The sequence below is a fragment of the Pholcus phalangioides genome, unplaced genomic scaffold (genome assembly GCF_987345545.1).
Source record: "Pholcus phalangioides strain wild (caught in Gottingen) unplaced genomic scaffold, Ppha-v1.0 ptg000039l_1, whole genome shotgun sequence".
NCBI classification, from domain to species: domain Eukaryota; kingdom Metazoa; phylum Arthropoda; class Arachnida; order Araneae; family Pholcidae; genus Pholcus; species Pholcus phalangioides.
Window position 1 is genome coordinate 25,236,172 of NW_028301625.1, and position 17,683 is coordinate 25,253,854.

General features: G+C 38.4%; 1 protein-coding gene across 1 annotated transcript in view; it reads right to left on the reverse strand.

Moving 5' to 3' along the window:
- Positions 1 to 9,337, reverse strand: part of Taz (tafazzin, phospholipid-lysophospholipid transacylase) — a 31,598-nt gene extending 22,261 nt beyond the window's left edge. The window contains exon 1 of the mRNA XM_089253761.1: positions 9,015 to 9,337. Within this exon, the coding sequence (XP_089109887.1) occupies positions 9,015 to 9,300 (286 nt within the window). The 5' untranslated portion in view covers positions 9,301 to 9,337. The remainder of the gene's footprint in view (positions 1 to 9,014) is intronic.
- Positions 9,338 to 17,683: the final 8,346 nt, after the last annotated feature.

The following is a 17,683-nucleotide window of genomic DNA, read 5'->3' on the forward strand; positions in this document are numbered from 1 at the left end:
CCGAGCAAACATCCTAAACGAATGCCTTGAATCTGAGGATATAACCCGTATGGAATGGCCAGCATTCTCACCTGATTTGAATCCAATAGAGCATGTGTGGGACATGCTTGGCCGACGAGTTGCAGCCCGTCAACCACCTCCTACATGTGTACCGGAACTTCGGAGAGCATTGCTTGCTGAGTGGAGTGATCTTCCCCAAGATCAGATCGATAATTTGATACTCAGCATGCCTAGGCGTTGTACGGACTGTATTTCATCGCATGGGAGACATACAATGTATTAACCATCATACCAACCATGTAATAGTAAGTTTCTGTAAAGGAGATATTTTTTACAATTGCTCCAGAGAGCAAAAATCGTAGTTTTTATGAATGGTATCGTACATACACCATCGTTTTTGTTCTTTATCTTTTGGTTAATAATGGGCTTTATGAATAAGTAACGTTTGTTTTGTTTCTGAACCTTTATTTGCCGGAGCTGGCATTATCCTTAATTTATGGACATGAGTGTAAATTGTGATCAACATGCCCCCCCCCCAGCACGATTTGCGTAATTAACTATTAAATGTATCCATGCAGAGAATATATCTTTAAGGAATTTTTTATTGACAATGTATCGATATTTCCTGGGTGGGGAGGAGGTATGCGGGCTTTATCCCAAGATGACAAGTTCAAGTGAAAGGCCGTAACCAAAATTGAGTAATTGATGATCAAGAACATGAACTAGAAAGAGAGAAGGGAGGCAAGGTTTGAATAGCACCCACACACAGGTAGGAAAACTACACTGCTCAAAACAATTAGGGGAGCACATGGTTTTAACAAAATTACGTGAAGATGTATACCGATAAGTAACATAAAATGAATCATCCATAATTTAAAGCCTAGCAGGAAACGGAAGAAGAAAACTTCGTATGCAAATCAAAGTTCATGACGTCAAAAACCAGAAAAAGGAGATAAGGGCAGAAATCGGGATGTTGCAGAAACGTCTGTTTTACTGCCGTAACTGTGAAATTCGATTGCGCATACTTTTTTTTGAGACAAGGTGACTTGAGGATGTCTCAACAACGTGATTTACCAGAATCCATGGCATGGCGTGTTATAGGCAGACTGGAATCCGGGCAAACACAACGTAGTGTCGCGGACGCTGTTGGAGTCGCCAGAGGTGTTGTTGCAAGGCTGTGGAATCGATTCCAAGAAACAGGAAATGTTAGACGTCGACCAGGGCAAAGTCAGCCACGCGCCACTACAGCAACTGATGACCGGTATATACGGTTAACAGCCCGTCGAAACAGAACAGAGAATGCTACGCAGCTGCAAAGACGGTTGCTCTTGGCAACAGGACGAAGGGTGTCCAGCCAAACAGTACGTAATCGGCTTCATGAGGGAGGGCTCTATGCACGTAGGCCAATGGTCTGCATTCCGTTGACCCCACCTTTTTTTAACGATACGTATGAGAAGATTTCAATTTATTGTAATTTAAATTGAATTCAAACAATTTAATTTAAGAATTACTACATTATTTTTTGTCATCCGTATAATCTGTATCTCTATTTTATGATACAACATTAAACTCAAATAAAGAAAATTGATAATAGGCTAATTCATTCAATTGCATTAAAAGTTTTTCTAATTTCGGAACATGAATTATGGGGGGAAAACTTTTAAACACACATGCAAACCAAAATATCATTTTCACGTTCGGTTTTGCAATATTCCATGTTTTTGCCAACAGAAAAATGTAGACGAAGCACACCAACCTTGTACCAAAAACGAATGAAAACTATGTGAAAATATTCAAACAAGCCAGCCAAAGATATGCGACTGATTATAAACATAAGATTAATGGTTATATTTTATCTATGCGACTGACCCATAGTCGTCTTTCTTATTGGTGATTACATGGTCTTTGTCGGTGCTCATCCTGTGGGCAATATGAAAACTTCATCGAATCGTCATTCATAAGCACTGTACATTTCTACCCTTGATCTGCGCCCAACTCCCTTCGCTGTGAGAAATAGAAATCCCAACAAAAGCGGGAAGTGCAGCTTACATGGTGAAAATTAAACATTAATTTAATTGAATCATTAATTAATTAGATATTTCAGGTCCTTATGGAGATACTGAAATTTTATCACAGCAAAAATCAATTATTTAACATTTCAAATTTTTATAAGTGAATTTTCAAATGTAATTAAATTTTTATATGCAGTTAAATTTTTAAATGTAATAGATATTGTAATTTTAATTTTGATGACCTTTCCGTTAACTGCGTGTACACTTTTGTTCATGTTTTTGACCCCAAAGCAGAATGTTTAGCACTGTTCTGCGATAGTGCTAAACATTCCCACCTGACTGGAAATGTTCTGCGGTAAAAATTCCCATACATGTAATAGTGTTTTTTTGCACTTTTTCTCAAATTCTTCCAAATTGTTCTGCAGTAGTGCTAATTGTTCTGCGACGTACGGCGCAGATTTTGGCACATTCTGCTTTGGGGGTTTTTGATTTCACGTGTAAGACAAAAACCTACATACAAGCTCGCGTGGAACATGTACAGTGAAAGTTCGATGAATTGATTCTGCGCTATAACATATAAATTGACGTCACAATATATATAATTGACACAGCGGCAAACTTGTACAGCTACGGATTGGAGCTGCGACAAATTTGTACCGCAACGAATTGGAGCTGCGACAAACTTGTAATGCGACGAATTGGAGCTGCTACAAATTTGTAGCGCAACAAATTGACCAGCTATGGTTAAACTACGTCCAGCACCATGTGCTTTGTGTGAAAAAGTTTAAAAAGAACTTGATAACTTGGGTGATCAAGGGATCATAGAAAAAGTGGATCATTCAGAACGGGGAACTCTACTTGGCATTGTGCCAAAATCTGACGGTTCTGTAAGGCCCTCTTCACACAGGTAAACTAAAATCGAACCCAAGTTGTCTCAACTTGAGAGTTGAGTTGACTTGAACGAGCTGAGTTGCCCGTTCTCCCTCACACTGCGCTACTAAAAAAATATTCAAAGCCCGGGGAATTGAGTAAAAATAGCCCAGTCTATAGTTCTTCTTATCTTCCAGTACTATCTTGTTAACCGGGATAGGAAAAATCAAAATTTATCTAAATTTATTTATTTATATTTAAATAAAAATCGTTACAAAGAAATAAGTAAATTAGTTTCTATTATAAAAGTGAAATATCGCTACTGAATTTCAGCTCACAGGTAAATACACAATTTCTTTATTCAAAATGATATCATTTTGAAATGAAAATAAAATGGTAAAATTATATAATTTTTTAGTATAATTTCATTTGCTTTGAGTGATTTCAATGGAAAAAAATTCACAATAAAATATGTTTTTCCTCAATAAGTATGCCTCTCAGTAGGTATATGTTGGATTGATTATTATAGAAGTTTATTGTTTATTAGTTAAAGTATTGTCACGTAGGTTTCATTAGATGAAACGGCGAAAGCTACAGTTCCGAGAGGCAAAAAATAAACTGTAGGCATAACTAGAGACAAACAACATGAATTTACATTTAAGGGAATGATTTCCCCAAATACTCACACACACAGATGTGCGTGACCTAAATTAGACATTCCAAGCAAGGGGGAAAATCAGGGACCATCCCTATACAACACGTGCTTGTTTTGGTACATGTTGTGAAAGTAGACGGTATTTTGAAAATTTCTGGAGGTGCTTACCCAGGGCCGTCTTTTAAGAGCATCATAAGCCCTCAAGCTTTTTTTTTTTTTTCTGAGGCTAATTTTTCCTACTTGGCAAATTCACTTGGTTACTCCTGAAATTTTTTACCAGATCTAATTTTCGTGATGCCCATCTTCTTTTGAAATGTGCCCGGGTGGGCTCATGTGTTTACCACAGACTCATCATCTGGGGGGATCAGGGGTTATTGCCCCCCCCCAAAGCTTTCAAAAATACACTAGAAATGATATATATACATACAGTGAGTATATGTTCTTTGCCCCCCCAGAAAAAGCTGAAATGACAGGCCTGGTTTACTATTTCATTCAGTGGCGTCATAGCCACAGTAATTTGTGACATGGATCCGAGCACTCCCAGAATTGATTCAGAAATTAAAATTTCCGATATAAAACTAAAGACGAGCACCCACAGTTTAGAAATAATTCTGATGCCCGATTTCATTATAATTTCAAAATAATACCAATTTAAATAAAGAAATTGTGCATTTACCTGTGAGCTGAAAGTCTGTCGAAATTTCATTATATTCTTTCGACTAATAATTATAATTATATATAGCCTACTCTGGATTAATTTTCAATTTATTCGAATGATGAAAATATGAAGGAATGCTAGAGGCGGTTTCTTGGTTTCTTCAACAAAAGTTGGCAGTGACTAGCATGCCAGTTGCCAAGTGACTGAGTCACGGTCAATATTTTGACGGCAATATGCCAATTTCCTCATGTGAGGGAGTCCAGAGCGATATACGTACTCGTCTTCAGGAAAAGGTTTCTCTTATCAGTTGCCGGACTTCAGTTTCCCCGTGTGAAGAGAGCCTAAGACTTTGTGCTGATTACAAGGTGACTGTAAACAATCAACTTCATGATGACAGATACTCAATACCCAAGATCGAAGACATATTCAACAAGCTACATGGTGGCACCACTCTTCTACATGGATCCTGAATTTGTCAAAACAGAATCATTCACAGACCTTCTGGAGTCTTAATCATGCCGAAATGTCCATCAGTCAGGCTTTCGTGCAATTCTTTTAACTCTTTCACACGACTCCTTAGCAGGACGAGTTGCCACTGGAACGTATTTCCATCCTCTGACTCCCATTTGCGGTACAGCACGCCATCTCCCATCACCAGGGAGTCCGATAGCGCCCAGTATCTTTTGGTCATTGGACTGGAAGAGGCAACGTCTTGCCACACTGGTTTATTTCTGGTGGATTCTTTCAAGTCCATTACCTGTCGTATGTCAGGATCTTCTAGCTGGGCCTTCTGGGTGTTCTTGTTGCTCCAAAGGTCGTCACTTGAGACGTTATCTGTCTCACTACAGGATTCACTGTCCCGTACTTTTCTTCAGCCTTAATGCAATGGCAACGGTTCTGTGGACCTGGTCCTCTTATCAGGGTGTCAACATTTTTATGCAATTTTTCTTTTTGAGGATGGATCTTCCTCTTCATGCCAAAGGGGATGAAACCTTTTACTGCTTCCGGAATGGCCATCACTCTTTCGTTGGAGGAAATTTGCCAGTTACGAATTATCCAGTTAAAGCAGACAACAAGCAGGAAATAAACAAACAAATTTGTTTTGTATCACTTCAATTGCTTTATTACACTTAGATTTTTTTTTGTAAATTTACATATTAACAGGTTAACCTTCAATTTTTTTTCATTAATAACAATTTTACATTTAAGTTTTTCTTTGAGTTCAAAAATTTGAATTCAGTAGATATGGTTCGCTCTCACCATGGGAAGTCCATGTTCTGCTGAATATCACCTTTCTGGTCATAGACCAGGGTAGACACAATGCAGATCCATCCAAGTTAGTACTGCTAATTGAAGAACAAAATTCCGGAGTTTATAGCAAATCACAGCCAGCCAGCAATAGGCAAAGATCTCTCAGAGATTAGAGATGAAAGTCCTTGGAAACTAGTAAATTGGTGTAGATCGACTCCTTCACCAATGATCCATTCAGGGTTTCATCATCCAGAGCAGGCCAATAATGAGCTGATCAGTGCTGTAAAACTCGTAAAAGCTGTTAGACTTTCATTACGAAACCTTTTGTGATAAAATCATTTCCACCGAACCAGCCGGGAAATATAGAACAACAGTTATTCAATTTATGACATGACTTTTTTTTTAGTTTAACAACCTCAACTGATCGTTTTGAGCTAACAAACAAGAAGTTATCAGAGTTAAAATGCGGAGAAAATAGAGCGATTGTGACAACATACTGCCAGTATTTAAAGGGAAAACTCTCGGCCGCACGTGTCTAAACAAGCCAATTGGCTTTAAGGTCATATCATTTACATATGATCACAAGCCGGAAACATCACGATCAGCCTTGATCGTCGCCACACAACCACCGCTGCCAATGAAAACAAAAAGTAAACATTTATGTATTTATGCAATGACGATTTCAGACTTTTACACTGGGGACCCATGGATATGTTACAGACCACATCCAAGTAGAGTGATATTTTCCCTCAGTGTGTGCAACTGGTCATTTCTCATGTCCAAAAAAATCTGTTTCCTCAGGAAGTCCAGTCCGATGATACACTGCTCTTTTATGTCGGTCACAAAGACGGTGTGTTGATAGGTGACCGTGGCAAACTTCATCAAGACTTCCACTTTTCCTTGCACAGTCATTCTCTCTCTCCGGTGACTGCAGCGGCAACGATGGTGATACGTAGAGAAGTCGTCGCTGGAATTTTTGAGCCAGGTCCGTCCTGACGATGCTCACGTTGACTTCTCTCTCTGTGTCGATTACCATTCTACATGGGAGTCCATCAATTTCGCCTCTCACGTAGAGTACATGGTCTCCACCATGCAACTGTGAAACATGGTGCACTCGGCATGGTGCATCTCCCATACTGGCAGCTGCGACTGAGCATGTGCTTCGCAAGTGGCCTTTTTCAGGGCTTTTCCAGTACACCCATGACTTGTCTTTCCGGGTCCCACGATCTTTGGTGGCACTTTTCAGGAGATCTTCCAGCTCTCTGATGATATCCGCTGTAGAGTCCTCAGCAACAGCACTGCTGTCCATTCATCTCTCCCCTCAAAGCTTGCTGGGCTGCTTCGAATTTCATAGCGTAGACAAGAGCACTTTTCAAGTTCTTATATTTGCCCAGACACAATGCCTGCTGGATGTCTGGGTCCTTGATGGAATTGTTGAAGCTCTACAAGGCCAATCCCTCTCTAATGTCTGGCGGGCAATCGAGATAAGCCAACTGCGAGAGCCTCTCGATGTCCATAGCCAGTTCTTGCAATGTTTCACCAGCCCTCTGCTGCCTGGTCTTAAATTGCAGCCAGTGAAAGTCCTTGAGATAATTTTCTCCGAACCTCATCTCAAGCGTGTTCGTCAGGGCTGGATAGCTGGATCGGTCTTCAGCGACAATCATCTGTAGAACCTTGGAGAGTGGCATCTAGGTGGAAGGCCTTGAGCATAAAGAGCATACAGTCCTATCCGTTTGTGGAGGCAATCCTCTCGAACTTGGTCCTGAAGATCGACCACAATGTCTTCTCGTCGTATGTCGAGGGCTTTATGTTCGGCCACGTGACATCCCCAAAGCAGAATATGCCAAAATCTACAACATACGTCTCAGAATAATCTGGAAGAATTTTAAGAAAACACAATTATGGGAACTTTTACTGCCGAACATTTCCAGTCAGCCGAGGGCTCGTTGCAGAACAATGCAAAACATTCTGCTTTGGAGCATGATGTCAGCTATGGTCGGCAGGACAGGGTGAGCGTCCGCGGAAAGCAGGTTCTCAAAATTTCTTTTCCAGCTCCAGTGTCCTTTTTGAGAGCTTCTCGTCAACTGCATTCATCTCTTGGAAGAGTTCCTTCTTTACGACGTCGACCATTCTGTCCACTCTAATTTCAACACAGCGATGTCTCCCTTCACTCCTTTGATGGCAATGTCTTCTTTCACTTCTGTGACAGCAGTGTGTTTATGTCCTCCTTCACCCCAGCCATGGCAGTATCGACGTCGTCCTTCACACCGGCGATAGAGGTGTTGATGGCAGCGATGGACATGTTGACAGTGGCAGCAGATTTGTTCATCTCTTCCACAATGCCCAATTTCATCTGTCACATCAGAGACATCAGCTGGTTCAGCTGTTCTCGCATCTTGTTCATTTCTCTTGTTTTCCCCATAAAGTCCTTGAAGCATCCCACTTCTGACACCAAATTGTTCTGGATAATTTTTCACAAGTCCTTGAAATAAGCAGAGGATGAAACAATCTTCAAGACGTCACAATTTACAGAACAGCAATTTTTACATGTATTTACAAGCAGAGATACACGCTAACCAAATCAGAGTTCTCTTATTGAGCATAAAATCCAACAACTCTCTCCCACTGGCTATCGCATGATTTTTATAGACATGACGAAAATTCTAGAATTCTTGCATAGTTCTGGTTTTGTGGCTGGAGACCTTCTAGATAAATCTAGAAGCTTTGAGCATATCTTGACATTTCCAGTTTGGCAACAGATTGTCTCGAGGGGTTCTTCAAATATTATGCTATGATATTTTTCGTAACTATATATCAAAGCTGGACAAATCCCTGGTGCCAGGTTGCCACAGTGACTGAAAAATTGGTATTGGTGCCTAAAATTTTCTTTGTGAAGTTACTAAATTACAGGCTGAGAACAGCACAAAAAGGTTTGGAATTTATAGCAGTATATTTGCCAAAATGAAAGATATGTCCTGAAAATGTCAAAAGAAGCATTATTTTATGCCTTTTTCCTTAGGTAAAAATATTTTTGGTGCCTAAAAAGTTGTTGCGGGTTATCAAGAGAAAGCGTTTTTCGGTTAGCCAAAAAAGACAATTTTGACAGAGGTGATTTTGATAAGGTTGCTATAAAACTTTGCCATGGTGAAAAAAAGGGAAATAAAACAGAGAACTTGTTTTAATATATTCCATTGATGTTTGGACGGAATATTACACTTGTGATCTTAAACAGGTTGAATAAAATTGCTAATTTCTTCCGATTCATTACATCTGGGTTCAATTGTATATTTCTACCCCCTTGGGGTGTGGAGTTATGGAGGTTCCACTGTATAAGCTGCCTACTGGGTCACCCTTCCCTTAGGATATGTATGAGCTGCCTGTGCATTTCCTACTGGCATGGGTGTTTTTCATTGTTCTTCAGCATCATAACTTTAGTGGAAGTGAATGCATCTACATATGTATATCATCACATATACTTTTGTTGCTATAAGATACATTGTAACTTAAATTGTGACAAACTCAAGATAGGTGTTTCTTGCAAACACACAGTGAAGTGCTAAACACTCACCTGTCATGATTTTGCTGATTATTCCAATGGTGGGAATAAGAATTGCACTTCCTAAATGCCACCAAGAAAAGTTCTGAAACTTCGAAGGAAAAGGCCATTTCATCACAGAATGACAATTTTCGATGGTAGGCATGTCTTCCAGATCAGTGTTTACATCTTCATCATCGCAACGAGTGCTTTCTGTTTTTAAGGGCATGCGCGACATGGTGCTTGAAGAGCAGCTGCTCATTGGCTGACTTTGCAGGAAAAGAAAAACTTCGGATCGATCATCCGACATGACCAGCATCAACGAATTCGAAGTTTGAACTGAAACAAGTTCAGCCTGCTCCGTCTTCTTGCATCAAACCCCCAACAATCAAGTCACGTTCCTATTGGTCGAGGAAATTACGTCACTTTATCTCTAACTCCAACGTCATTTCCTCTCATGAGGATTTCCCGGAAGTAGTCATTACTACGATGACCATATGACCCCTTATTTTACGGGACATTATACATACAGTGGATTATTAAAGTTGCGAAATTATGTCATGTCATGCGATTTGAGAACTCTGCAAAATAAAAACGACCAATCAGAATGACTTGTAAATTTGCATGAATATTCCTGCAACATAATTTTGTTTGGTGAAGGGAAAAAAACTAAAACTAATTTTCTGATAGGTGACACTGTACCATTGAGAAGAAATATAAGCACTCTATTTCTGCTCTAAGCACTGTACCAGGCTTATAAGAAATTTAAACTGGTGGGGCACTGGAAGCGAAGTAAGCTCCAGGGTGTTCGTACAAATGATATACAGTCGAATCCCGTTATAACGAATGCCAAGAGACCGGAGGAATCACTTCGTTAAAACGAAATTTCATTATAAAGGAATTCCAGGTTACCTAGCATTGTTCCTGTGTAAACTTATTTGGGGGATTAGAAAAGTGTTCGTTAGAACGAGATTTTAGCTATAACGGTATTCGTTAAAACGGGATTCGACTGTAGTTGGCGAAAATTTCAAATTTTAATAGCAATATTAATTAATAAAAATGTTAATCAATAAAAATGTTAATTAATAAATTATTAATCAATAAAAGTATTAACTAATAAAATTATTAATTGTTAAACTCATTAATTAATTATAACTCTCTCTCTGTTAATGCATAACATATGCAAAACAGGGAGGTTTAAAACAATATAAAAAACATATGCGAGGTAGAAAATTATTGCATGTACAAAAGGATGCAAGGTGAAATTGCATAGCATATGCAGAACAGGAGTTTATAACATTTGCAAACATAGATAAATGAAGGTACGCAAAAAATGTACTAAATAGGCAAAAACAAGAGTGTGTGTGGCATGTGTGATCGAAGAGGGTTGCGTGGTGCTGACATTGATTAAAAACAATATAAAAACATATGCGAGGTAGAAAATTATTGGAAGTACAAAAGGAAGCAAGATGACATTGTATAGCGTCATAAAATTATAACGTTTTTCAAAAAAAGAGATTCATCTCTTTATCGAAAACAACTAGAAACCGGACTTAAAACAACCAGAATTAATTTTAATCATTATTCGGATGACCATACATCTCGTATTTCCAGGAACATTCCTGTATTTTCACGTGATTTAATAATAGACTACTAGTACACCAGAAATTTTTTTGAAAAAGACAAACAACTAGCAACTAGATGGGTATTTTTCCACCCAAAATGACCAAGAACAGGGCCTGGTCTAGTTGGAAAATATATAAGTTGTCAGCACTGTTCTAGCTTGAGCAGGCACTAAAGAAACACATGCTAGCACTGAAACTTTAGAATGGAAAATAAAAACAAGAAAAAATGCTACCTTTTTTCCGATGTTAAAATATACATGTTGATTTCTATCCTTTTTCAACGATAACAAGAAAACAATCCAAAAAGAACACAACAAGAGATGTGAAACAAATATTCAATTTTAAAAAAAAAATCTTGACAAAAAGCAATTTTACACAAGTCCGCATTTGCGAATAATAAATTCCCAACATGAAATTCCCTGTTATAATCATCTCAAATTTCATCTTACGTAACACAGCTTCTCCTAAAAAGGCGTTGTGTGTGGCATATAATATCTTTATTGTCTTTTATGAGCCCTTTCTGTAAGTGAATCAGGAGCTGAACGATAACTCTTAACTATTTTATTACGGAGTAATATTTACAACCCATTCCCGGCATGATGTCATTCCCTTGAAGTGTTGCCACCTTCGTCCAACATAATACTGCTTATTTTCTGGTGTTGCCATGACAATACCCCAGGTCTTGATTGGTATTTTTTATGGGTGGTTACTGTATGGCCCTTCTTGAGAGTGGCCATTGGCTAGCTTCATCACAAAGAGATACTGTCACCAACGCATCCCCAAAAAACAGATGCCATGCCATTCTCCCCTTCCTCCACCTCTAATTTTTACAAGCATTTGAGATTCAATAGTAACGGAATCACTCTTCAAGTATTTTATACTCACATAGTGGGGTTCAGTATACACAGACACACTCATAAAACCACAATACAGTGGAATGCTCGTTAATATGACTCTCATTTATATGACTTTTACTCATTCATTATACACGTTTGTCTTCGGTCGCAGTTTATTCCTATACATATTAATGTATATTATATATGCACGGCATTTTCATTTCAACTGAACCCCGAAACTCGGTAAAAGTTTCATTGCGGTCAATAGGATTTCAATTTTTTTGTAGGTAGCAAAAGACGTCACTGAAATGAATATTTTTACGAATATTATCGCCAGAAAAGCCATAATTTTTAGTATGATTGTAAACGGATACATAAACATTCAGCAAACTGATGACCCCTTTAAAGTGGAGTCTAAAATGGTTTGTTTATTGTAAGTTTTTGTGAACTACGGGGAAACGCGGCGAGCCATAAACAAAATAATTTACATTTGTCGAAAAGCAACTGTACTAGATGTACAGACCATACTTCTTCTTCACATACTACAAGTTCTTTCCGAGTTTTTTTTCATTGTGTTAGTGCTTCGTTTCCCATCGTTATTCCTGAAGCATTTGCAACTGGTCTGCTGGTGAAAAACAAGTACAATATATGAGTTCGTTCTTTCATTTCCAGTAGAATTTCCTTTGGCTGTGGTACCTCTTGCTTGCTAGCTGGCTACGTGGAATCAGCTTATAATTTCTGAAAAAAATAAAACCCTTCCCCCTTCCTTTCTCTCTCGAACGTAAAATGAAAATTTCGACAAAAAAAATTCTGGATCTATGAAAGAGTGAAACTTGTGAATAAATTAAATATGCCGAGTTACTTTTGGAGACGGTTGCAAAAAAAAAAAATATAATAAAAATAAATCTGTAAATATAAACAGTATCGTTCGCAGAAAATCTTGCAAATTTGTTTTTAGTTTTCTTTTTTTTTTTTTTTTTTTGTCATTTGTAAAATAATCGTAAGAATCCTGAAGAGAGAGAGATTAAAGTAAAGAGGCAAAGTCATCATTGGATTAAATTTATCAAAAAATCATAATTTGAGATGACCTTTCTTTGTTTTCTTCATATTCAGATGCCTTTTAAGTATAATCCGAAAGTTAAATAAAAATTATGGGACAATCACGGCTAAATAAAAACCATGCCGTGATTTGGTCTTTTGAATGTTGTATAAACGGGGTACTCTCTCTTCAGTATTTATTTTCTTTCTTCATTCTCCTCTCTTCGGATCTGAAGACCACCCAATGTCCGAATTTGAATGGTTTGTGCTACTACAATGATGTTTATCTATCTATATTGCTCTTAAATAGAATGTGTTAACCCCTGCATCTGATGACAACCTAGTAACTTTAGATCCTTTCTACTCCGAGGGTTATACTATATAACTAAATCGTTTTCACTTTAAACAGCATAAAAATAAAATCAATCAATGGTCATATCCTTCACCTCGGCCATCCTCCATCTGTTCTTTGTCTGACTTTTTATTAGAGCAAAAGACCTATTCCAGAGAAGTCGGTCCCTGGAAAACTTATCTTTTCAGTTGGACTTTCCATTTCCTTCTTGAAGAAAAGAGATCAGTCATAGAAAATCGGCCTCGCAAATGACGAAATCTTTTTGTGAGTTTTTTCTTCGACTCCCTTCATATTGGTAGGGTTTGAAGTTGAAGCTGCTTCAGGAAAACAACAAAATGGCTCTGCCCCACCGGTGGTCATTTTTTATCTTCACTGGTGGGGCAAATAGAAAGGCTAGTGGGGCAAAATCCCCGCCAGTTAACATGTAAAAAAAAGGCTTGCAGTGTACTTGTGAAACATGAGGAAACACAATGGAAACAATAAGGCTTTTCGGATCACGTGATATTTCTTGTTTCTTTGAGGGACATACAAACCGTAGACAAGGTAACCAATATGGCGACTTCCTGCGCGTCTCGTGAACGACACAAATATAAGTTAAAGAAACGTAGAAATGAATTTTTTGTTTTGATGGGTGCTAGATATTTCAAAAATTTTCTTGAAGTTCAAGTTATTGATCTGCCTGTTTTTGCTTCAAAAAATGCTGGATTAAAGCTGCGGAATCTCTATAACGTAATTTATGGACCCATAATTAATTTCAAAACATCCTGAACTATACGGATTGATGCAGTTGAATATTATAAGACAATATGGAGACATTAATTTTCATTTTCATACTTGAGAAGATGTAAATAAAAAGTTGAAATCAATGTTATTTGATGAATATCCAACTCAAAAGTAGGTCCGGCTAATTATTTTATATTTAATTTTCTGAGCTTCGTATCTCTAAGCGAACTCAATATTTGGAAAACTGAGAATTCAATTGAGTTTTTTAAATTACTGATGTGGCGGAAAACCCCACTAAATTTCCGCATTCCTACGGTTAAATCGACAATTTAACATTGATTTCTATGGGGATCATCCATTGCTTCTCCCTGAAAGTGATGCTGATGATTATGACGTCTATTCAAAAGTCTCATACACAACCAGAGCAAAATGGCAATTTAATTAACTTCGCAAAAAATTTCATAATTCATGGAAACAGCAACTCACAAAACCATGGCCCCCACATCCTGGGGTAAGGCCCCTAGGCTGGGATCTTTGGTGGGCCCCCAAGCCGGATTTTTCATGGGCGTCGCTATAGTGAATTTATAATATGAAAAATCAAAAAATAATTGTTTTTGTCCCGGGCCCCTAGGGCTGAAGCCCTATCAGCCCCACCCTTGTGGGGGCCATGCACAAAACAAACACCAGCCATGACCCACCCGTTTTGCCACAGTGGGCAAACAGGACACGTCCCTAGGGCGCCGAAATTAGCTCCTTTCTGTTTTTTAAGCACATCCCACATTCCCCTTATTCCTGCGTATGCTTTTACCTTAGTACTATGTACAAAGGGCTTCAAAAATCATATTTGTCAGGGGGCGAGAACTTATGAGGAACAGACCCTGACACTAGCAACTTACACAAGAAACGTTCAATATTTTGTCCACCATTTTCTGCTACGAGTTTAAAACTCAAAAATGCATATTCCACAACAGATCGGAGTGTATGTTCAACGAAGATCGGGTGGTTATGCTGTGGCCTGTGGAGGTACCTCAAAACATTGTGTACAGCGGTCAAATTGCGAACTTGGTTGAGTTGAAGGTCCACATTAGAGTACGACCATAGCGCAGGCTCGGAAACCTGCAGAATCGTAAACCAGAGTGCATTATGTTCGCACCCTTACGCATCACATCCACAGCATTACCATCGGCACACTCTGCTCTGTTGTGGAACATGAAGTTTTACACTTCCAACTCGTAGCAGAACACTGACCGTGTTTCACAGTGTGTCACTTATCGGTAAAAATTTGTAAGTTTTTTTTTCTTCGCCAAACAAAAATCCATTGCTCTCTCTCTTCAAGTGTATTCATACAAATTTTGAAGTCATTCTGACCAGTGGTTCTTATTTTACAGTTTTGAAATCACAACTTGAATTTCAATCACCTTGTACATCAGACGTTCTTTATAATGACCTCCTTTGACTTGTTCATGGAAAACAGATGTTATATTGAGAGGTCGTTATATCGAACGCTTAAAAAAGTTAGCTTCTTAAGAGAATTCATATTTCGACAAAATAAATACTTATTTCAGTATTTTTTTTATAATGCTGCAAATAATATAATATATCAGTAATAATTCAATAAAGAAAAAACAATATATCAGTTTCAGTGGAAACGCATCAAGTTAAAAAATAATGATAAAATTGTAATAATTAATTTACATGCACACGTACCTGTGTATCGAATTCTCCAATATCAAGGGTCAACGTCAAACACAATTTTGACAAACGAAAAAAACACGGATTTTGTACATTCCTTTGCAAATAAAAGGGACGAGGCAGAAATGATTTCGGTCGTTGTATTGGATTAAATGGTCTTTGTTGTTCGTTGTATCGGGTGAAAAATAACATGGTATGACTAGGAAAAAAATTTAAGACTTATCACACCGGTCGTTATAATAGAACGGTCGCTATAACGCATGGTCGTTATAACGAACGACCCTTGTAGTACTTTTTGCCGTATCGGCTTTTTCCATAAAAAATGCATGGCCACGGTCTTCCAGGTCGATGAGATAGTGCTCCCTTACAAATATTTATACCAAAGGATGTTCAGGAGTGTCGCGAGTTCGATACATAGTTCGTCCTTGTCAGAATCTCCTCCTAATGCGGAGGTACAACGTAAACGGCGATAGATGATTATACAAATTCCCCCACCGAGGAGTTAGCACACAAACATTTCGGGGAGACATGAAAAGAAAATGTTGAGCGCTGCCGATCCGATTCGGCAATAAGCTGCAGCTCCTGTTCTAATCAGCCCTCGCGAGCAGAAAATGACCGTAGTGCGACAAAAGTGTCCATAAAAATGCATAATTTTTTTCTCGTTTTTTATATGAAACTCAGTTTAACTTGTAATCTTCACCCAAATCGGGAATAAATGCATAACTTCAAAGTGGTATTATGATAGTTTGACTATAAATATATTTACAGTACATAATTTAATATAGGAATTTCTCTTATTTATGATGATCAACGTTTTTTTAACGCTTTTCGTGGCACAGTAGTAATCACTAATTCCCCTATAAAATGGCATATCTTATTTGTGACGGTGCATACGGCCGTAATGAAGTAGACTTTCTTCCGAATTTCCGCTGAAGCAAAGATAGGGAGTAGGGAAAATTGTTCCATTGAGAAATCAACTTATCTGATCTCACCAATGCTAAAATAAGAGGCTTTTGAGGAGGTGAGTTATCTCGTCAATGCCGTCCTACCGAGCACAACTCCGGTCTATCGCCACGGGCAATTCTCTACCGACTCAGTTGTGCCGGATGTGTGTGTACCTAACAGTTTGAGTGCGTATATAGTGTTGCGTGAGAATGTTTAGTGCTGCCATCTATATTTCAAATTGTGAATGAAGTGTAATGATTGAATACTTATATCTTTTTAGGCCTGTTGCTCTCTGTAAAAAGATATTTTAACGGGGTGATCGACTCGCATTAGCGCATCGTCGTTGGGACTTCGAGGATCAACTTCAGCCGACCACCACTGTGGTGTCGGTGGCGTTCGAACTCGTGATGAGAGTCTATCACCATGACCACTCGACCACCACAGCGGTCTTGCTCAAAAGGTTCATTTCATTTCATACCGTGCACCGCCCAGGCTTTATCGACCATTGTCAATTTTAGCCATTGCCCCGGATGAGGGGGTTGGGTGGTGTCGGGTGATCAAAAGGTTAATGAAATACATTTTAATTTACGCAATCTGCAATAGCCTTTTACTTCCAACCCATTAGCATTTTTTACCAATTCAAAAATAATTGGCCATTTTCCCAATGATTAGCAGCTTTTAATGAAAATGTCTTCAGCTACAGACTTGAAACACAATGACGTTATATTACGTCCTTCTCTTGAATTCGAATGATCCATAAAAAGATGTACGGAAAATTTTTGACGTAAAGTCAAAGTCTTGCTGAATTTTCACGTTAGTTTCTCATTTTATGTCGTAGTTTTTCATTTTAGCTTCTCCTTTTATTAGTCATAAAAATATATTTTTTGCTGTTTTTTTGTATGACACAAAATACAGATGAATGGATACGATGCGGAGAGAATTTTGGGAGGAAAATTCCATGTGCCTCTGCAGGGAATAAAACCATCGACCCCTCGCAATCCAGGGGAGTGTGACAGTACGCAACAGAAGCATTGATATTTTCCTTCCTCAGAGCATATCGTCACCCTTATGCTAGAAGCATGAATGTCCAAATTTTCACTTTTCTATCAGCTGGTTGGATACCTCGTTTTGCAATCTAAAGTTGTGCCTGAAACGCGAATGTGTATCCCTATTGAAACACATGTTACAAAACATTTTGGGAAAATAACTTCCATAGCTTAACATTGGTAGAGTAAACATTCACAAATGTCTCTCTCATTTCCCTCGTTCTTTTTTTTCCCAAGGACATTGCACATTCGTGTTTCTAGCATGAGGGGGCGATATGTTCTAAGGAAGGAAAATGTCAGTGTTTCTGTTGTACATTGGTATGTAAGTTGGTGTTATGCAAGCAGGGCCGAGCTTGAATTTTTTTTCGGCTCGGTGCAAAAACAGATTGGCGGCGTGAAGTTTTCTAAAGTGAAGTTTTCCAATCCCCCAGTAACCATGAACACC